The sequence below is a fragment of the Typha angustifolia genome, chromosome 1 (assembly GCF_048772165.1).
Source record: "Typha angustifolia cultivar Huaian chromosome 1, ASM4877216v1, whole genome shotgun sequence".
Taxonomy (NCBI): domain Eukaryota; kingdom Viridiplantae; phylum Streptophyta; class Magnoliopsida; order Poales; family Typhaceae; genus Typha; species Typha angustifolia.
In genome coordinates, this window is record NC_133239.1 from 1,110,358 (window position 1) to 1,132,740 (window position 22,383).

Here is a 22,383-nt window from a genome sequence, read left to right on the forward strand (position 1 = left end):
ATTGTCAAAATAACTTAACCTAACATACACTACGAATGATTTGAACTAGATGAGGTACAATTTTTTTTATGCCACCTGTCTAAATAGTACTAGTGTTAACTTAATCCTTGGTGCATATATGAATATTTGTAAAAATCGCAGATTGAATTAAAACTCTAAAAAGACTTCATACATAATAGCTTCTTTTTTTTTGAAAAATAATTCACAGACTAATTCATTCCATACATATCATATTACAATGAAAATTAAGAGGAGGTTTGACTCATTCCTTCCTACATTGCTTTAGGTAAGAAAACCTAGCTAAGTTGTTAGCACTGCGGTTATTGTTTCTACTGGTGTAGCATACTCTTAGAAATAAGGACTTTGGAGATCCACTATAGGGATTTTGAGATTAGTGGCGCTGTTGTCCAATCCTAGTTAGAATCGTATATTTAACTTTAGTACTTACAGGACATTGAGGGATGCTATGTTCGCTATAAAATTAGGTACAATCTGATTAAGTTTGTTGTACGAAAATTTCATAAAATAAGGCATGTGTGAGACAAACCGATGAAATCGGCATACTAATACTGTAACAATATAGTAGAGATAGTAGCTCTGAAAACTAGCAGTAAGACAAGTTCTGTGATTCCACAATGCTTGTCATGGCAGTCTTAGCAAGTCATAAGCAGCTTGATTATTCTGAATAATGGTTCTCGTTGCACAAATTATTACAATACATAGATTTCACCGAATAGTACAATATCACACTCAAAGCAATACAACTACAAGATATTCTCCACTATTCAGTCGAACAAAGTCAACTAACATATGATGGAAGGAGGATAAGATCAACTTATCTTGCGGATGGACCATAGATGGCTGATTCTTCCGTGAATGTAATGCCAAGGCCTGAGGCAGTGCTTTCACCGGTCATGTCCTTCCTCCTTCCAGCAGTCTCACATTCCAAGCTCTCCCTAAGCTGCGTGACAACTTCAGCCATCTTTGGTCTTTGATTAATGGCTTTTGTTGTGCACTTCATTGCTAGCTCTGCAACCTTCCAAACAGAGTCGGTGTTGTACATCCGTTGCAACCTTGGATCAACAATTGCATCAATATCCCCTTGCCCAAAACGCAGTTGAGCACGTTCAATTATATGAACATCACCAACACGCTGAATAGGAGGTTCTCCGGTGATAATTTCCAAAAGAACCACTCCAAAGCTATACACATCAGTCTTCTCATTGAATTTCCAAGATTGCAAGCACCTAATAAGTATGCAAAAGCATCAGGGTTAGGTAGATATAAAACAACTTCAAAAGAATCTTAATATCCTATACTTTGGAGCTTGTTTTTCGGTTCTTCTTTTCCTTTTGTTAATCAAACAGTATTCTTGACTAAGCATGCATATCTTTAAATTGTAGTTATATTAAGTCAAATCATTTCCATCATGATTAGAATCCCCTCCCTTTGGCAATGAGAAGTCCCAAACCACCAAATTCTGCAGCATAAAGAAAAAGAGAGAGCATGGAGACATACACAGGATCAACGTAGCCTGGGGAGAAAGCAAGCGCTGTCATTGAAACGTGTGTTTGTAAATCACTGTGGAAGGCCTTAGAAAGCCCAAAATCAGATACTTTTGCCTCCAGGTTTTGGCCCAAAAGAATGTTGCTGCTCTTTACATCTCTATGAACTATTGGCATTGGGCATCCATTGTACAGATAGTCCAGGCCTATATCAAGTCAAAGAACATCTAATTAGAGAAGGAAAAGTTGTTATTTAGCTTAATAACAAGAGATAATTGGATAGGCAAGCTGTGGTTTATGCCCCCAAAACCTTGTGCAGCATCGAGTACTATTTGGAGGCGCTCTGCCCAACTCAAGGCTCTACCGATGCCAGCTTTACCTTCAAGGTCATAAAAATATCGATTAGTAATGCTTGCTATGCAAATACATATGCTCATCAAAACCCCTTTCGATGACATCCAACAATTAGTAGCTTCTGGGCAATGGAACTATGTGATTCTATATCATCATACTTGAAATTAACCATCTATTGCAGAATCACCAGACAATAAGGTCATTCAGCCAATTAATTATATGTTTAAATGATTATATCACTCTCAACTTTCACATCGCATGAAGTCTTCAAATTGGATTTGGTGTTCAATATTCTCTAAAGCTAGCTAAGGAAAGGAAAACTAGAGACTTGGGCTAGTGCATAAGAGATGAGAACAGACAAGATTATTTTTTATACTTTTACTTCTTTTGATTTTTAAATTGCTTTGCATGTACTTATCAATTTATGTATGGTTAAATATCTAACACATGCACTCCCATATGCATCCTCATATCACATACGTGCTATGTAGTCCCTTGATTACCTGCAAAGTAGATCCCGCCTTTTAGAGCATGATCTATTAGAAAAGGAAACACAGATGAAAAAACAACATATAGATTGGTGTTATCATTTTCCATAAAACAAGAGAACACAAATAACGAGAGCAATTTGTCCATTAGAAGAAATAGCTAGATATGCACCACATGATAGATTTACATAGCAGTTAAGTAACTGTTCACCGACCTCTCAAATGATCTTCAAGGCTTCCAAGAGGCATATACTCATAAACGACCGCTAAGCAACCTCTATCCATGCAGTAGCCAACCAAAGAAACCAGATTCCTGTGACGAACTCTTGACAAATTCTTGACCTACAGAAAATACTTCAAAATATTATCAGAGGAAGATCTACACAATAATATTCCAATGAGTCAACTGAAATATTATGTTCTGCTCAGAGAAATCCTGAAAATCTAAACTCATATCAAGGCAGCCTTCAGCTTGAAAAATGAGAAGACAAGGATAATTTTATACTTATGTACAAATAATCAAGGAAGTAGTTGATTTATTTTGCAATTACAAGCTACTATTTTCATAAAAACTCATATGTCATGCAATCATAACAATCACATATGAAATCTAGGTTGAAGTTTTATTAGATCTTAGTTTTTCTTTTTTCAGATTATTTATATACAAACTAACTTCTTCAGAACTCACTGCAATAATACTGTTTACGGAACTGTAATACCGGTTCACTGTTACAGACTTTCAGTAATCCTGAGCTATTCTCTTGCTATTTTAGTAGTCCTAAAGAGTCCAAATTAGGGTTTTTAAGTTATCTAAAATGTCCTATTAGGATGAAAGTCCTTTTTTAGAAAGGCAAGCTAGGATTTTCTACAAACGATCATTAGAGGGCTGAAAATTGCAATAGCTAGTGGATTGATTAATGAAAATTGAATAAAGAACTAAAGAAGCTTCTTTAGCCAGGTTGTCTTTATTATCCCTCTCAATATGTTAGAATCATATTCACTCTTCATCTTCTACCTTCTCAACTCTATGTTCACTTCTACTAGATGATGCACAATTGGATCATAGGATACCCCCTACTTTGTCATACATCACTCCCAATGGCAGATACCTTTCAATGACACAAACAATGTCTTAATACATATGCAATATCTTAATTTTCCATCTATTAAATCATAAGTTTCAAATCATAGATGCCTGACGATATATAGATTAATTTACCTCAGCCAAAAACATATTAGGTGCTTGTTCTGATGTTAGAGAGCACATCTTGACTGCAACCTCAGTGCCATCTTTCAAGGAACCAAGAAATACAGTCCCAAATCCTCCTTTTCCAAGGGTACAAGAAAATTTCTTGGTTATGTTCTCCAATTCTATATACATGAATTGGCGACTCTCAAATGGAAGCTGACTGTCTTTAGGATCCACGGATAGGTGACTCGTAATTGGCAGCTGACTGCTTCCGCGATTAACATTTAATTGCCAGCCCTCAGATGGCAGCTGAACCACTTCAGCATTGACAGCTGGAAAAATAGACAGTACATAGCATAATCATAACATAATAAGTTTAAACATTGGTACTTAAGTAAAACTGAGCACTAATGTAGAAGCAATGATTGCTGTTAGAAATCTACCTTGGGACTTTCTTCTAATTTTCCACACAATAAATACCACCACCGCTAGCAACAGAATGGCAGGAACAACTGAAAGAACTATAATTACAGGTGTGGTAATTGTTTTCTTCTTTGCAGTGGTAGTAGAGTTGCTACCATTACATTTGTCAAAGCTAGCATCAGAAAAAGTTTGCAAAATATTAGCAGTAATACGAGCTTAGAAGAATAATAGAACTATCCGCTTTTTTCATGAGGTAGAATAACAGATCTAAACAACAGCTTAACCAATAAGGTGATCTTCGATGGTTATACTACAGAGTGCTCCCAAAGAAAATGAATCAACTGTGGAGCTGTTTTAGTTTATTAAATACAGTAGTTCATGGAATCATATTTTTTTTTACAAAAGTAGTTTAACCACGAGAAGAACTTTTGCTGCTATAGTGTGGAAGGAGTTGATTAGGAACAAACCTCAATTTGAGTGAACTATCTTTTGACCTCTTATCAAGGCGATCAGGGATTTCTGCGATGCAGTTTCCAGTCAAATTTCTGCACAAGTATAGATTGCATCAAGGATCTAAAAGTACTCATTTAAGATAATCAGAACAGTAAATCTGATATAAACACTTACAACTCATTGAGGGATGATATATCTGCTAGAGAATCAGGGATTTTTCCGGTTAAGTTATTGTTTGACAAATCCCTAAAAGAAGATAACGTAATTAGGTATGTAGAAGTTTTTTGTAGGTAGGTAGAAGTTCCTTGTACTTTTCGAACACTATTGAGCTAAATTTTGCGAGGGTTTCATACTTACAGGGACTTGATTGCTGTGAGACGGGAAAAGAAGGTGGACACCTGACCAACCAATCCACTAGAGGATAAGTTTCTGCAGCACAGTTGAATCTTTTCATGAGCAATTTTTCCCAGAAAATATGACTCCTAAGAAAATTTGCACAAGTTATCTTTCTTGGATACTCACACAGCTATAATCCTTGAATCATTACCACCGTTACTACAACTCAGACCGTCCCAAGTATACTGTTTTGGAAAACATGGATCACCCATCCAATTTTTCTTCACTTTATAAGCTTCTTTGATTGCCAACATGGCCTCAACTGGTACCATGTACAAAACAGAGGGAGAGATTAAGAGATGACATTGAATTATAATTGTAGGTGAACAAACATTCGAAAAAGGCATGTGATGGAATGGAGATTAGAGAAGCAAACACATCTCATAAAGATAGGGTTATCTTTTTCCCCCACTGTATTGACTTGTTTATGCCCCATCATGAATTTTAAGGGGATTCGAAAAGTAACATACCGTCTCCGATGCGAGTCATGGAGACATCTGCCATGCTCCAGAGAGAATAGATCTCAATCGCATTGATGAGGGGAGGACGAGTGGCGTTCTGGGTGGCATTGAAACTGAAATTATACTGAAGGCTCTGCCTCAGTGGACTGGTGCTATATATATAGCCGGACATGAGGTAGGGTGGCCTGTAGTGTTCGTACCATAACTCGTCATTGTAGTAGACGTCGAACTCCCGGACGTCCGTTCCTGAGAGGAGTTCGAGCTCAGAGAAATGAAGGTTCACATAGTAGTATGGCTCGACGCTTCTCCTCTCGGAGTTCCAGTAGAATCCCATCGTGCTGTCGTTGATGTTTGCAGCCACGGCAGCGGTCTGGTGCACGACAGAGGGGACCTCGAACACGTCATCTTGGTAGTTCTTGACCTCAGATGTGGTAGTTAACACGTCGTTGGTGATGTTCCAAGGCGTCCAGATGCGGTCGTACTTGTCGTCGGGGTATCTGCAAATTATATCACCTAGTCTTTATATGTCCACTCGACCGATCGTGAATTATGTTCGATGTTGGACGGACTTACCGAATTATGTTATCTTCAGTTGCTCCAAGGTTGACCCGTGTAGAAAGGACGATATAGTTGGAAGAGGTGGCAGTGGGATAGAGCGTGGACTTTAATTGCCTCATCTCCAGTAAAGAGATGAAAGGAGTAGAAGAAGAGTCGCTTCTTCTCGTCAGACAAACTGATACGAAATCGCCCAACGCAACACTTATAGCTTCGTAGGTGAAAGAAATGGATTGATCGGTGATGTTCACTGTCTCCCAAAGATTAACACCAATCTGGAGATCGAATAGCAACGGACCGTTCGCCTGCACGCTGTTATTTCCATCGTAGTTCCCATACATGAAGCCTGCTCTTAAAAGATACTTATAACCTTTGATTGCAGGCTGTAAGGTGTAACAGTTACGATCTCCTTCAGGAAAGCTTCTGACAGTCGTATACTGCTTGCGAGTCGAGGAGTCGATATAATTGGAAGCAACATTGTGGTTTGTCCCAGTGTCTATAAATTGATCATCTGTGGTATAGGGTATTCCTGTAATGCTATCACTGGAATTACTAGTAGCGCCACAGTCTATGCTAATGAAACCTATATAAAAGATAGGAACAAAAGAAATTAGCAATCCATATAAAAGTAGAAGCATCTCCCACACAGGAAGCTCATATTAAGATGTGGAGACCGAATCAGAGCTTTCAAACGAGCCTCCGAGAGGTGCCATTTCTCGAGAGCGAGTGTTAGATATAGACATTCAAACTGGCATCGAACAGGTTGGATAAGTTAAGTTTTCTGAAAAACATATATATTGTTTGCATCTTTTTAATATTCTGTTTAGATGGAGAGAAGAGAATTCGTCAATGTCTAGATGTAACAGAGAGGAGGAAAGAGAAAGATAAATTTATTTATTTAATTTAATGAGAAAAAAAAAATTTAATAGAGAGTAGCTCTTTTTCATACCGTAGATTAAGATTATAAATTTAAAAAAAGATACTTAAGTAAATAAAAGTAACATATATAAATTATGATATACACAAACTATACTATTCCATAGGGGTGAAAACGGATCGGATACGGATCAACCCATATCCGGATCCATATTTTTAGTTCGGATACGGATAATTTTCGGATATGGATATATTGGAACAAAATTTAAAACCATATCCTAACTAAACGGATACGGATAATTTTCGGATAAAGGATCGGATCTTAAACGGATATTAATTAAATTTAAAAGAATTATAATATTTTATTTAAATATAATTAACATAAAATTATTAAGAGTTTTACAATAAATAATTTTTTTGTCTGTCAAATATATAAAATTAGAGAAATTAATCTCTATAAATAATATATAATGTATTATTAGTAATAATATTAATACTTACTATTTACATAAGCAAACTAAAAACTGTAAATCATTTAAAAAAATATGCGGATAAACGGATATCCGATATCCGTATCCAAATCCGAAAAATTTATCCGAATCCATATTCGAATTTTTTTCAAAAATTCTATCCGTATCCGTATCCGAATCCGATTCCGAATCCAATCCGAGTCGGGTCGGATAGCGGGTCGGGTCGGAGTTAATCCGACCCGTTATCACCCCTAACTATCCAGCAAAAGCTCTAATATCTAATATTTAATTATTCTCCTTCAAATTTCTTAATAGAATCCCAATAAATTAGATCAATAATTTAATAAAATATAAGCATATTACAAAAATTAAAAGAGTCTATGATTTCTTCTTGCCTTCGCATTTCATCTCGCAACAGCTCAAATAGCTGAGTGCAATAACAAGAACCGAGTGTCTTTTGACATACTTGCAATTCAACCTCTTTTGGGTAGTATTTAAGTTCATGAAAAGTTTGAAAAAAAAAAGAAAAAAGAATAATAAGCTCTGGTGATCTCATTGTATTGAAGAATCAAAAGGTATTGCATCAGATTTGTAACGTACCATCAATAGTAGGAGACTGGCCATGAACTTGAACTGCTGCAAGCAACACACCCAGGAGAAGAGATGTATACCATAACACCATCTTCTTCCCCAAGGCTCTTAGATACCCCATTGCCACTTACACCATTAATTCTTCTCCCTTACTGCAGCCATGTTTCTCTATCATACATATATATATATATCAACTCTTTCTGGACTTCGTCAATCATCATCCTATTACTTAATTAATTGCATTACAGTTTTTCCATTCCACTTACAGATTATAAGAGGTCCATATGATATCCAGCATTCTACGACGACCCAAGAACTGTCAGCACATGTTAGCTAGCTTCTCGTCAACGGCTATGTCAATGTCAAACAGAGTACGATATACCAACCAAGGGCACGTTTCTGACCTTGTCTGGCATTTTTTTTTTCATTTGGTTGAAAAAAAGAAAGAGTTAGGGAGTCGTTCCCACTATATTGAAAGGTGAAAATAAAATTAGAACGTGGAATATTATTTGCAACTACCAAGTTGACCCAACTTTGCCGAATAGTGCAAGATAAAAGAAATATTCAAAGAAATAATTGGTGCCATTGCCATACCATTTATTAATTATCACCTGCTCGTCGGTATACATATTAATCTACCCAACTTCCCATTGCATTTATAAAGGTCAGGAATTTCAATCAGATCAAATAAATTACTTCCCTAGGAGTTCATGGAGTCTTTTCTCAAAACGATTCCCAGTGCATTTGGTACTACATTAGAAACAAACTGCAGACCTTTTCTTTTTTCTAAAGAATGCATAAGGGATTGCATTCCAGTTCTGAACAAAAGCAGATTGAATCAGAACTATAAAAAGATTTCATCCATAATAGCTTTTTTTTTTAAAAAAAATTAACCCAAAAACTAATTCATTCCGTAGATATCAGATTATAATGAATATTAATAGGAGGATTGACTCATTTCTTTCTTCTGGTGTAGCATACCTTTATAAATGAGACTTTGGAGATCCTCTATAGGTATTCTGAGATTAAGGGCGCTATTGTTCAATCCAAACTAGTTGGAGCCATATATTTAACTTTAGTACTTACAGGACATGGAGGGATGCTATGTTCGCTATAAAATCAGGTACAATCTGATTAAGTTTGCTGTACAAAAATTCCATAAAATAAGGCATGTGTGAGAGAAACTGATGAAATCGGCATACTAATACTGTAAAAATATAGTAGAGATAGTAGCTCTGAAAACTAGTAGTAAGACGAGTTCTGTGATTCCACAATGCTTGTCATGGCAGTCTTAGCAAGTCATAAGCAGCTTGATTATTCTGAATAATGGTTCTCGTTGCACAAATTATTACAATATACATATATCACCACACACTACAATATCATACTTAAACCAACACAACTACAAAATATTCTCTACTATTCAATCAAACAAAGTCAACTTACACATGATGGAAGGAGGATAAGATCAGCTTATCTTGCGGATGGACCATATATGGCTGATTCTTTGGTGAATATAATGCCAGGGCTTGAGGCAGTGCTTTCACCGGTCATGTTCTTCCTCCTTCCAGCAGTCTCACATTCCAAGCTCTCCCTAAGCTGCATGACAACTTCAGCCATTTTTGGTCTTCGATTAATGGCTTTTGTTGTGCACTTCATTGCTAGCTCTGCAACCTTCCAGACAGAGTCGGTGTTGTACATCCGTTGCAACCTTGGATCAACAATAGCATCGATATCACCTCGCCCAAAACCCAGTTGAGCACGTTCAATTATATGAACATCACCATCACGCCGAATAGGAGGTTCTCCGGTGATAATTTCCAAAAGAACCACTCCAAAGCTATACACATCAGTCTTCTCATTGAATTTCCAAGATTGCAAGCACCTTGATAAGTATGCAAAAGCATCAGGGTTAGGTAGATATAAAAAAACTCCAAAAGAATATTGATATCCTATACTTAGAAACTTGTTTTTCAGTTTTTCTTTTCCTTTTTGTCTATCAAGCAATATTCTTGACAGCATGTATATCTTTAAGTTGTAGTTATATTAAGTCAAATCATTTCCATCTTTAAGTTGTGGTTATATTAAATCAAATCATTTCAATCATGACTAGCAACACCTCTCTTTAGCAATGAGAAGTCCCAAACCACCAAATTCTACAGCATAAAGAAAAAGAGAGAGCATGGAGACATACACAGGATCAACATAGCCTGGGGAGAAAGCAAGCGCTGTCATTGAAACATGTGTTTGTAAATCACTGTGGAAGGCCTTAGAGAGCCCAAAATCAGATATCTTGGCCTCCAGGTTTTTCCCTAAAAGAATGTTGCTGCTCTTTATGTCTCTGTGAATTATTGGTTTTGGGCATCCATTGTACAGATAGTCCAGGCCTATATCAAGTCAAAGAACATCGAACATCTAATTAGAGAAGGAAAAGTTGTAAATTGTTTAGCTTAAGAACAAGAGAAAATTGGATAAGAAAAAATGTGTTTTATGCCCCCAGAACCTTGTGCAGCATCGAGTACTATTTGGAGGCGCTCTGCCCAACTCAAGGCTCTACTAAGGCCAGCTTTACCTTTAAGGTCATAAAAAATACATTAGTAATGCTTGATATAAACTTGTATGCATAATATGCTAGTCAAACCTCCTTTTAATGACATCCAACAATGAATACCTTCTAGACAATGGAATTATGTGATAGTTATGTGTTTTGTGTGCTACAGGTGAACTATTATCTCTTTTGATTCCTGCTGCACCAAGAAAAGCTACATTCTTTATGTAGGAATTCACAGTTCATCTAATTCTGTTTTTCTGATTAAATCCATTTTCAACAAGCACATTTTAGGAAACAAAATACACTTCTAAGGAAATGAAAACCTTATAAATTTTCCAATATTGTCAGTTCATATTTAAAATCTTCACAAGAGCCCACGTCTCAATAAAAGTTACAAAAAAAAAAAATTATGTTTGACAGATGATATCACTATGCTAGCAAAAATTTACCTCTACTTAACAGCGCAAATATGCTCTATGTATGCAGTGATTCTATAACATCATGCTCAAAATTAATTGTCTATTGCAGAATCACCAGACAATAAGGTCATTCAGCCAATTAATTATATATTTATATGATTATATCACACTCAACTTTCACATTGCATGAAGTCATAAAATTGGACTCGGTGTTTGATATTCTATAAAGCTACCTAGGTGAAGAAAACTGGAGACTTGAACTAGGGCATAAGAAATGAGAAGACAAGATTATTTTTTATATTTTTATTTCTTTTGATTTTCAATTTGCTCTGCATATACTTATCAATTTATGTATTGTTAAATATCAAACACATGCACTCCCATATGCAACCGCATATCGCATATGTGCTATGTAGTCCCTTGATTGCCTGCAAAGCGGATTCCACCTTTTAGACCATGATCCATTAGAAAAGGAAACAGATGAGAAAAATGACTTTTACATCTGCATTATCATTTTATACAAAACAGGAGAAAAGATTGATGAGAGCAATTTGTCGATTAGGAGAAACAGACAAAGCTTTAAGCTAGATATGCTCCAGATGATAGATCTACATAGTAGTTAATTTACCGTTCACCAACCTCTCAAATGATCTTCAAGACTTCCAAGAGGCATATACTCATAAAGGACCGCCAAGCAACCTCTATCCATGCAGTAGCCAACCAAAGAAACCAGGTTCTTGTGACGAACTTTTGACAAATTCTCGACCTACAGAAAATACTTCAAAATATTATCAGAGGAAGGTCTACAAAATAATCTCAGTGAGAGCTGAAATGTTATATTCTGCTCAGAAATTATGAAAATCTAAAGGCAGCCGTCAGCTTGAAAAAAGAAAGACAAGGACATATTTTATCCTCGTGTATAAATAATCAAGTAGCTGATTTATTTTGCAATTACAAGCAACTTTCTCCATAAAAACTCATATGTCATGCAATCACAACAATCACTAATGAAGAATTGAAGTCTAGATTGAAGTTTAAATTAGATCTTAGATTTCTTTTTTTTTCAGATTATTTATCTACAAACTAACTTCTTCTGAAATCACTGCAACATACTGTTCATGGAACTGTAATACCTGTTGACTGTTACAGACTTTCAGTAATCCTGAGCTATGTTCTTGTTATTTTACTAGTCCTAAAGAGTCCATATTAAGGTTTTTGGGTTATCTAAAATGTCCTATTAGAAGTGAGTCATTTTTTTAGAAGGCCAAGATAGGGTTTTATTCAGACGACCATTTGAGGGCTGAAAATAGTAATAGCCAATGGATTGATTAATGAAAATTGAAAAGAACTAAGGATCTTATTGTCTTTTATTATCCGTCTCCATATATACATTCCTCTCTAGAATCTTATTTCTCTTAATCTTCTACCTTCTCTACTCTATGTTTCATTTCTACTGCATGGTGCACAATTGCATCACTCCCAAGGGCACATACCTTTCAGTGGCACAATCAATGCCTTAAATCATATGAAATATCATGATTTGCAATTTATAGCAAAAAAACTAATTTTCAAATCATAGATGCCTAATAATACACAACTTAAGTTACCTCAGCCAAAAACAGAGTAGGCGCTTGTTCTGATGATAGAGAGCACATCTTGACTGCAACCTCAGTGCCATCTTCCAAGGAACCATGAAATACAGTCCCAAATCCTCCTTTTCCAAGGGTCTGAGAAAACTTCTTGGTTATGTTCACCAAGTCTGTATACATGAATTGGCGACTCTCAAATGGCAGCTGACCATCTTTATGATCCACATCAGATAGGTGACTCGAATATGTCAGCTGACTGCTTCCGCGATCAACATTTAATTGCAAGCCCCCAGAAGGCTGTGACTGAACTGCTTCACCATTGACAGCTGGAACAATAGATAACATAATAAGTTTGAATATTCTCTGGTACTTATGTGAAACTAAGCACTAATGTAGAAGCAAAGATTGCTGTTAGAAAACTACCTTGGGTCTTTCTTCTAATTTTCCACACAATAAGTACCGCCACCACTAGCAAGAGAATGGCAGGAACAACTGAAAGAACTATGATTACAGGTGTAGTTATCGTCTTCTTCTTTGCAGCGATAGTAGAGTTGCTACCGTTACATTTGTCAAAGCTAGCATCGAAAAAAGTTTGCAAAACATCAGCAGTAATATGAGCTTAGAAGAATAATAGAACTATCGGCCTTTTTCATGAGTTAAACAACAACTTAACCGATAATGTGATCTTCGATGGTTCTACTACAGAGTGCCCCAAAGAAAATGAATCAATAGTGGAGCTGTTTTAGACTTTTGGTTTATTAAATGCAGTAGTTCATGGAGTCTTTTTTTTCCCTCAAAAGTAGTTGATCCACGTCAAGCTCTTTCGCTGCTATAATGTGGAAGGACTTGATTAGGAACAAACCTCAATTTGAGTGAACCATCTTTTGACCTCTTATCAAGGCGATCAGGGATTTCTGCGATGCAGTTTCCAGTCAGATTCCTGCACAAGTATAGATTGCATCAAGGATCTAAAAGTACTCATTTAAGATAACCAGAACAGTAAATCTGATATAAACACTTACAACTCATTAAGGGATGATATATCTGCTAGAGAATCAGGGATTTTTCCGGTTAAGTTATTGTAAGACAAATCCCTAAAAGAAGATAACGTAATTAGGTATGTAGAAGTTCCTCGTAATTTTCAAACTCTATCGAGCTAAATTTTGCGAGGGTTCATACTTACAGGGACTTGATTGCTGTGAGACGGGAAAAGAAGGTGGACACCTGACCAACCAATCCACTAGAGGATAAGTTTCTGCGGCAGAGTTGAATCTTTTCATCAGCAATTTTTCCCAGAAAATATGACTCCTAAGAAAATTTGCACAAGTTATCTTTCTTGGATACTCACACAGCTATAATCCTTGAATCATTACCACCGTTACTACAACTCAGACCGTCCCAACCATACTGTTTTGGAAAACATGGATCACCCATCCAATTTTTCTTCACTTTATAAGCTTCTTTGATTGCCAACATGGCCTCAACTGGTACCACAAAAAGAGATGACATTGAATTATACTTGTAGGTGAACAAGCATGCGAAAATTTGACGAAGGCATGTGATGAAATGGAGATTAGAGATGCAAAACACATTTTATAAAGATAGGGTTTTCTTTTTCCCCCCACTGTATTGACTTGTTTATGCCCCATCATGAACTTAAAGGGGATTTGAAAAGTAATAACATACCGTCTCCGATGCGAGTCATCGAGACATCTGCTATGCTCCAGAGAGAATAGATCTCAACCGCATTGATGATGGGAGGACGAGTGGCGTTCTGGGTGGCATTGAAACTGAAATTATACTGAAGGCTCTGCCTCAGTGGACTGGTGCTATATATATAGCCGGACATGAGGTTGGGTGGCCTGTAGTGTTCGAACCACAACTCGTCATTGGTGTAGACGTCGAACTCCCGGACGTCCGTTCCTGAGAGGAGTTCGAGCTCAGAGAAATGAAGGTTCACATAGTAGTATGGCTGGACGCTTCTCCTCTCGGAGTTCCAGTAGAATCCCATCGTGCTGCCGTTGATGTTTGCCGCCACGGCAGCGGTCTGGTGCACGACAGAGGGGACCTCGAACAAGTCATCTTGGTAGTTCTTGACCTCAGATGTGGTAGTTAACACGTCGGTGGTGATGTTCTGAGGCCTCCAGATGCGGTCGTACTTGTCGTCGGGGTATCTGCAAATTACATCACCTAGTCTTTATATGTCCACTCGACCGATCGTGAATTATGTTCGATGTTGGACGGACTTACCGAATTATGTTATCTTCAGTTGCTCCAAGGTTGACCCGTGTAAAAAGGACGATATAGTTGGAAGAGGTGGCAGTGGGATAGAGCGTGGACTTTAATTGCCTCATCTCCAGTAAAGAGATGAAAGGAGTGGAAGAAGAGCCTGTTTTTATCAGACAAACTGATACGAAATCGCCCAACGCAACAGTTATAGCTTCGTACGCATAACTAGAGGATGTCGTCGTGATGTTCACTGTCCTCCAAAGATTGACTCCAATGTGGAGATCGAATAGCAACGGGTCACCGTTCGCCTGCAGGCTATTATTTCCATCGTAGTTCCCATACATGAAGCCTGCTCTTAAAAGATACTTATAACCTTTGATTGCAGGCTGTAAGGTGTAACAGTTACGATCTCCTTCAGGAAAGCTTCTGACAGTCGTATACTGCTTGCGAGTCGAGGAGTCGATATAATTGGAAGCAACATTGTGGTTTGTCCCAGTGTCTATATATTGATCATCTGTGGTATAGGGTATTCCTGTATCTCTGTCTGTATAATTACTAGTGGCGCCACAGTCTATGCTAATGAAACCTATATAAAGATAGGAACAAAAGAATTTATCATTCTGTATAGAAGTAGAAGCATCTCGCATTCAGGAATCTCATATGTAAGATGCGGGGTCTCCGGGCATTCAAACCCCATTTCTTGAGAACAAGCGTTCTAATAGACATTCAAATGAGTTGGCAAAAGATGTTTTGATCTGGTGTTTGAATGCCCCCACTAATCAAAGTTGAATAAATTAGGTTTTCCGAGAAACATTTGTATTGTTTGCATATCTAAAAGAGTTATGTTGTGAAATAGATGAGATCTCCGTGGATGTAGCTCTAATCGGTGAATCACATAAAATCTATGTTTTCTTACTTTCTTTGTATTTCTTTTATCCTACTTGAGGTCTTGGATTATAGTTTAAGTGGGAGCAATGGAAGAAGAAAGAAAGTCTTAGATTGAAAAGTTCAATTGAAGTAATATTGCTTTATGAGATGTAGATAATAAATTACATCTACTAAATTTGCTCTTAGGTGAAGCACAAATACACCTAAAAATATTGATGATACTAAGTGGAGCAAACTAGATTTGAAAGTTCTAGGGATGATCTAACTTATACTTACTGTTTTTGTAGTTTTCAACATCTCCGTGGAGAAGCTAACTATATATTTTATGGCGGCTTGATGAGGATGTATAAAAATCCTTTGGCTTCAAACAAGGTTTTGTTCAATATGAAGATATCTGAAAGCAATAGTGTGGTAAAACATCTTAATGAGTTTAACACTATCATAAATGATTTTATTGTATCTATTAGATAGTTAAGACAACCTAATTATAATAGTAAATAACTCATGAGGAGCAAATATCTTAAAGTTTGACGATGTAGTGGGATTTCTTCTCAATAAAAAAAATCTAAAGGGAAAAATATCTCACTAGCGAAAAGAAAATGAAAAATAACTCACAAAGACAAAAAATCTATGAAGAAAATGATAATGATTAGACAAAAAAAATAGTTTAAAATTTCTACAAGAGTGCTAAAACTGCGCAATAAAAAACACATCACCATAAATATAGGGCACAAAAAATTAAAATAGGTGGAAAACACTCAGAAAAACTTTTCTAATGAATTCTCTTCAAATAATAATGATGCTCTTATTCTCTCTTTGTGATAATCAAATAAAATCTTGAGTATTAGATTCAACGGCCAACAATTCTAGTCAGATAAATTAGGTTTTTAAAAAAATCTATATATTATTTGTATCTCAAAAGCAGTTATATAAACATGAAAACAAAAAGGTCAAAACTTTACAGAGAGAGAATAGAGAGGAAAATTGTAAATTTCTTGGATGTAGGTCGAGAGGTTCTTCTCGTCTTATAATCTTTTTTATTTTACATAGTAAAATTGATGTGATTTCCATAGACATATTCCTAAATAGATGAACCACGCAAAATCTATATCTCCTTACCTTTTCTTTTAATTTCTTCTTATTTTTTTCCCGATCCATCATCTCCTATCAGCTCCAATAGCTGAGTGCAATAACAACAACCAAGCTGTCTTTTGGCATACTTGCAAACCAACTGCTCTTTTGGGTAGTCTTTAAATTCATGAAAAGTTTTTTTAAAAAAATTAAAATAAACAAGCTTTAATTGGTGATCTCATTGTATTGAAGAATCAGAAGGCTTTGCATCAACGAGTTGAGGATTAAAACAAGCTTTAGGCAGAAGATACGTAACGTACCCTCAGTAGTAGGAGATTGGCCATGAACTTGAACTGCTGCAAGCAACACACCCAAGAGAAGAGATCTACACCATAGCACCATCTTCTTCTTCTCCAAGGCTCTAATTAGATACCCCATTGCCACCTACACCATTAATTACTGCAGCCTTGTTTCCCTATATATCAACTCTTTCTGGACTTCATCAATCATCATTCTATTACTTAATTAATTGCACTACGGTTTTCCACTCCATTTAAAGATCATAAAAAACTCCGCATGATTTCATGCACCTACAACGACCCAAGAACTGCCATCGCATTGTTATCATTGCCAGCTTCACGTCAACGACTATCTAAATGCCACAGAATAAGATGTATACCGAGGGCCGTTTCTGACCTTGTCTGGCATTTCATTTGATTGAAAAAAGGAGGAGAAGAAGAAGAAAAAAAAGAGAGTTAAGGAGCTGTCCCAAGTATATTGAAAGGGAGATAAAGGTATTGGAAAACGTATAATTATATTGTTTATCCCAAGTAAGATACGTCTTATTATTCTGAATTATTGATGCAATTGGGTACTTCATATCTCCCATCAGCCACTACTATAATCTAGTAATGTTTCAATCAGAGATATTAATAAGAGCCAATTTCTAGTTATATTATGTTCGTTCCATATAGGTGGAAATAAATTAGAATGGTTCTGGCACGTTGACCCAACTTTGCCAAATAGCAGAAGATATTAAAATACTAAGCTCTTATTTGCTTTGAGTCATGGGACGATTTCTAAATCTGGTCTGAACCCTAGCCAAATTTAATAATATTTTTTTAATCTCTAACTAAATTCACTTTCCAATACATAAAATATAATTTAAATTTGATATGATTTAAATCTATTATTTTTAACATTAAAATTAAAGAATATTTTAGTCTGTTAATTTATATATTATTAATTTTTTATTTTTTTTATATCACATTAAAAGTAATAATTGAACGTTCACAACCAAATAAAATATTAGGGCCATGTTAAATAAATCTGGGGCTTACCCTCAAATGGATTACTTCAGTATTTTATGACTAAGCTTTTAGCTGAGGAAAAGAAAAAAATACTGATCAATTCAACATTTTTATTAAAATTTTAATAAATTAGACCTTATTTGATAATAGATTTAAAAATTAATTTATTTAGGTAAAAAAAAGTTAGGAACAAAACCTAGTTAGGTCAAAACTCTTGCACAACCGCATACTCCATTGTTGGTGGAAACAAAGATCATTGAAAAGGTCAAAAAGAATGCACATCAACGAGATAATGTTATCAAGTCATCATCAGAATAACGTTTGGTTTCGAAGGGCATCGATTATCCGATCGTTGTTTCCTTTTCCTTATTTTACCTCAAAACAGAAAGTTCTCACGACAAAATTTCGTACTACAATACGCTATCCAGAATAATATACAATTAGAAAAGGTCAACTTTGACATTATACCAAAATTTTATACTGCAATAAGCTATACCTTATAATATACAACTAGAAAAAGTCAACTTTGATGTTATTTGGGTTAAATATATTTTACCTCTAAAATCATTTTATCATTCCATATAAACAATTTTATACTAAACTATTCTCGGTTTTTACAACTACAGTAAAGTTGCTAGAATTTTCATCTTATTTTAAGCAAGGTTCCAAAAATCGGTATCGGGATTGGGATCGGCCGTCCGAAAAAACGATATGTATCGGCCGTATCGACTGCCTGTATCGGATCGGATTATTTTAAATAAATAAAATTCTAAATATTATTAAAAATGTTAGAGAAATTTCTAAAAATTTAGAAAAAATTATAAGAAAATAAGAAATAATAATTACTCACATATAAAGCCTAAAAAGTAAAAATATCTTTTTCTCCTTCTCTTCTTTTCTATTCATTCTCTCCCACATTCTTTTTTTTATCTTTTTCTCTCTTTCTTTCTCACTTTTTTTTAATCTTTCCCTCTCCCACACTCTCTCTTCCATTTTCTCTCTCTCATGCCCCATTTTTTTTAATCTTTCCTCTCTCTCTCACTCTCTCTCTTGCTCTTTCCCTCTCTCTCTCCTTTTCTCTCCCTTCCTCTCTCTCCCTCACTCTCTCTCTCCCTCTCTCTCTACTGCTGCTGACAGCATGCTGCCTGCTGCAGCCACCTGCAGCAGGCAGCAGGCCAGGCCGAAACCGAGTGGTTTCGACCTGGATCGGGATCAACTATAGCCGATCCCGATCCGTTTCGGCCGATCCCACCCGGGATCGGCCGAAACTCAAATCCTTGATTTTAAGATATTAAAATGGTCCTTCGTATTTATTAGTTAGACTGATTAGAGAGAAATAAAAAAGAAGAATAATACTGAATGTGGAATTTCCTTTCTACCCTGCTCAATTGGCCTGTGAGACAAAATGGAGAAATGGACATGATTTACTACAACAAAACAGCAGAGATTCCACAAAGCTTTGCCATAGTAGTCTCACCAAAGTTATAAGCAACTTGATTACTCTGAATAATGGTTCTGCTGCACAAATTATGGCAACACAACTACGTATCAGTCACACTGCAATACCACACGCAAATCAACACAACTGCAGATATCTATCTTCACACTGCAATGCCACGCAAAAAGCAACACAACTGCAGGTATTCTTGCATGTCCAAATCGAACAAAATTCAACTCACTTGATGGAACAAAACAACAAAGTTGCAGACGAAGTAGAAGTTCCATGCATTTTTGTAATCTAAATTTTGCTCTGGTTCATACGCACAAGGATGTGATTGCTGTGAGACTGGACAAGGAAGTGGACACCAGACCAACCAATCCACTGGAGGATAGGTTTCTGCAGCACAGCTGAATCCATTAGGATATGTATCCCTTTCATCCATAATTTCAAAGAACACATTCTCCTAAGAAGATTGGCATAAGTTCTCTTTCTTGGATACTCACAGAGCTATAATCCTTGAATCACGAATTGAAATATAAAGAAGTATTGAATCAGCAACTTCCCTTCCAGGGTTTCTGTGCGCCGATCGTAGTTGTCAGGATAAACTCCAATGGTTTTAGCTTCAGTTGCAGCAATTTGTGTGGAAGAACTAGATTTTCTCTAGTCAACGATAAAATCCTAGATTGTAAGCCATAACCCCAAATCTCGCAATTTAGAGCTCCCTTAAGACGATACGAACTATCTGGGTTCTTTAATCGGTTTGTTGAAAGATATTCAACAATCAGGCGCAGAACTGAAGGTAAAATTTTTATGGTTCAATTCACACCCTATATTATGTATTTATTATGGTTTACACCCTATATATTTAATGTTTTTAATTGAATTTCTGTTCTTTTATAACATACCAAAAAAACATCCTGAACAAATAAGATGTGTTTTGGAAAATACAATTGTGGAATTAAAAACAGCAGAAAAATAAATAGATTGTACATCATAATTAGTGCAGAACACAGTGTGCGATATTAAAACAATCCACATCTGGTTACGAAATTATCCTATCGGTAAATATAATGAGATTTTTCATTTCACACCTTATATTATATATTTATTTGGTTTTTATACCTGACATTTTAATTTCAGTAAATCACAGAGAGCACCCTTCCTATGTTAAATGTTTGGTGGTTCAGGGTCTCTTTTGATAATTTACCAGTAAAACCGTAATAAAAAAGGTGGTATACGTACCATCTCCGATGTTGGTCATGGCGGCATCTCCGATGGTCTGCAGGGAGTTCACTTCGACAGCGTTGATGATGGGAGGACGAGTGGAATTCTTGGAGACTTTCAGAGTGAATTGATACCGATCGAGGTGTTTCAACTCGGAGATGCTATAAATATAAGCCGACATCAGGTAGGGTGGCCTAAAGTGCTCGTACCACAACACGTCGCCGACGTATATGTCGATCTCCCTCACATTTTTCCCTGAGAGGACCTCCAGCTCGCAGATGAAAAGGCTCGCATAGTAGTACGGCTCGACATTGCTGATCTCGGAGTCCCAGTAGAACTCGATGGTGTCATTGATTCCGGCGGTCGTGGTCGCCGTCTGCATCACGGCTGAGGGCGTCTCGAACAGATCGGTATTGGTCGATATCAGGTTGGCCGTATTGGTCAACGGCTTCCGTATGCGGTCGTGCGGGTCGTTCGGATAGCTGTGTACGTATAAGTTCTCTTATCAGTTTTTTAAAGTTATTTAAGTAAAATTAAAAATCTCAAATTAACACACCGGAATTATCGCAAAACACGATATTACTTGAAGAACTCGCAGCGGGATAGAGTGTGGACTTCAATGGCCTCATCTCCAATAAAGATATGAAAGGAATCCAAGAGCCAGAAATCGCCCAAGGTGACGGTGAATCGACTGGGGATGGATCGGAGATGTTGTTCACCGTCTTCCAAAGGTTGACTCCAATGTACAGATAAAATAAGAGTGGAATTAATGTTATTTCGCAGACTATTCTTTCCGTCATAGTTCCCGTACATGAAGCTTGCTCTAAGAAAATACTTGTGATTTGGGATTGCTGGCTTTAAGACGTAGCAATTCCGATCTCCCTTGGAAAAGCTTCTCACAGTTGTATACTGCTTGGGGAGCGAGGCGTCGATATTTTGTGCCGGTGTCTATGTACTGATCATCCGTCGTATAGGGTATAGTTGTATTGCTGTCAGTGTAACTAACCATCAGTGGCACCACAGTCGATGCTAATGAAACCTACAGATAGGAAAGGAAATAATAGATTAGTGATAGCAAGATCTCTTGCAGATGAATTAAATATGAGAACATTTATATACCATCGCTACTAGGCGTCTGCCCATGAACTTGAACTGCTGCAAGCAAGACACCCAGGACAAGAGATCTACACCATAACACCATTTCTTCAACTTTAGTTTCCCATGCAACTTAATGGTTCAGATGGCCATATATAACTCCTAAGATCGACTTCATCATATATCCTATTACTTTATTGCATCTACTTTTTCCACTCCCACCCACAGAACATTGAAATTTCCGTATCATTTCTTGCACCCAAACGCATCTAATCTAATCTTTAAAGATGTCAAACAGGGGGTGTTTGTTAAACTCTGATCTACGAACCGTGGGCCTGTTCTGACCTTATCTGGCATTTTTACTCGCCTAGCTCCAGTATACTGAAATAATTGAATTGGTAAAGGTGTTGGAAAATTAAGCTACTATTATATTGTCACTGTTGCCGTATGGTCCTTCGGATAATTCTTAATCGACAGGTGCTAGCTGCAAGCAACACAAGAAACAGAGGTACTTCTTATAGCTTTCAACAAGTTTCAAACTGAGACATTAATAGGAAGTAGTTAAGAACCATTGGCTAATTATGTCATGTTCGTTGATATAGATAGGTGGAAGTAAAACAGAACGGTTCGCCAGTGGAATAAAATCAGAAGCTAATAAGTTGTTGTTCAAATTTTTTCTTATGGTTTTCTCATATATTTAGTCAAACAAGATAAGAGAAATACTCAAAGAAGTAACTGGGGCCATTCCATTTGAATTTCGTGCATCATTTACTTTTAAATCCCTGCAACTTAACTAGCCCAAAAG

General features: G+C 36.5%; 2 protein-coding genes across 2 annotated transcripts; both read right to left on the reverse strand.

The window, feature by feature from the left end:
• Positions 1 to 653: 653 nt before the first annotated feature.
• Positions 654 to 7,911, reverse strand: LOC140778241 (putative leucine-rich repeat receptor-like serine/threonine-protein kinase At2g19230). Its single transcript, XM_073122903.1, has 13 exons — positions 7,771 to 7,911; positions 5,843 to 6,407; positions 5,279 to 5,766; positions 4,935 to 5,070; positions 4,770 to 4,841; positions 4,587 to 4,658; positions 4,427 to 4,504; positions 3,980 to 4,131; positions 3,567 to 3,868; positions 2,563 to 2,689; positions 1,816 to 1,884; positions 1,519 to 1,711; positions 654 to 1,247 (listed from the first exon to the last, which is right to left on the reverse strand). Exons 1-13 carry the CDS (start codon positions 7,880 to 7,882, stop codon positions 836 to 838), a joined length of 2,778 nt encoding a protein of 925 aa, XP_072979004.1. The 5' UTR covers positions 7,883 to 7,911; the 3' UTR covers positions 654 to 835.
• Positions 7,912 to 9,052: 1,141 nt separating this feature from the next.
• LOC140778160 (putative leucine-rich repeat receptor-like serine/threonine-protein kinase At2g19230) lies at positions 9,053 to 16,977 on the reverse strand. Its single transcript, XM_073122778.1, has 13 exons — positions 16,829 to 16,977; positions 14,571 to 15,135; positions 14,007 to 14,494; positions 13,669 to 13,804; positions 13,504 to 13,575; positions 13,343 to 13,414; positions 13,183 to 13,260; positions 12,744 to 12,895; positions 12,339 to 12,646; positions 11,371 to 11,497; positions 10,265 to 10,333; positions 9,956 to 10,148; positions 9,053 to 9,646 (listed from the first exon to the last, which is right to left on the reverse strand). Exons 1-13 carry the CDS (start codon positions 16,944 to 16,946, stop codon positions 9,235 to 9,237), a joined length of 2,790 nt encoding a protein of 929 aa, XP_072978879.1. The 5' UTR covers positions 16,947 to 16,977; the 3' UTR covers positions 9,053 to 9,234.
• Between the last annotated feature and the right edge of the window lie 5,406 nt (positions 16,978 to 22,383).

What these genes read in the sequence shown, in the direction of transcription:
- LOC140778241 (XM_073122903.1), bottom strand. Translation starts at nt 7,882, where the DNA reads ATGGGGTATCTAAGAGCCTTGGGGAAGAAGATGGTGTTATGGTATACA. An exon ending in CTCACAGCAATCAAGTCCCT is followed by an intron (nt 4,659 to 4,769) that starts GTAAGTATGAAA and finishes ATCTTCTTTTAG; the next exon opens with GGATTTGTCAAACAATAACT. An exon ending in AATTAGAAGAAAGTCCCAAG is followed by an intron (nt 3,869 to 3,979) that starts GTAGATTTCTAA and finishes CTATTTTTCCAG; the next exon opens with CTGTCAATGCTGAAGTGGTT.
- LOC140778160 (XM_073122778.1), bottom strand. Translation starts at nt 16,946, where the DNA reads ATGGGGTATCTAATTAGAGCCTTGGAGAAGAAGAAGATGGTGCTATGG. An exon ending in CTCACAGCAATCAAGTCCCT is followed by an intron (nt 13,415 to 13,503) that starts GTAAGTATGAAC and finishes ATCTTCTTTTAG; the next exon opens with GGATTTGTCTTACAATAACT. An exon ending in AGTACTCGATGCTGCACAAG is followed by an intron (nt 10,149 to 10,264) that starts GTTCTGGGGGCA and finishes GACTTGATATAG; the next exon opens with GCCTGGACTATCTGTACAAT.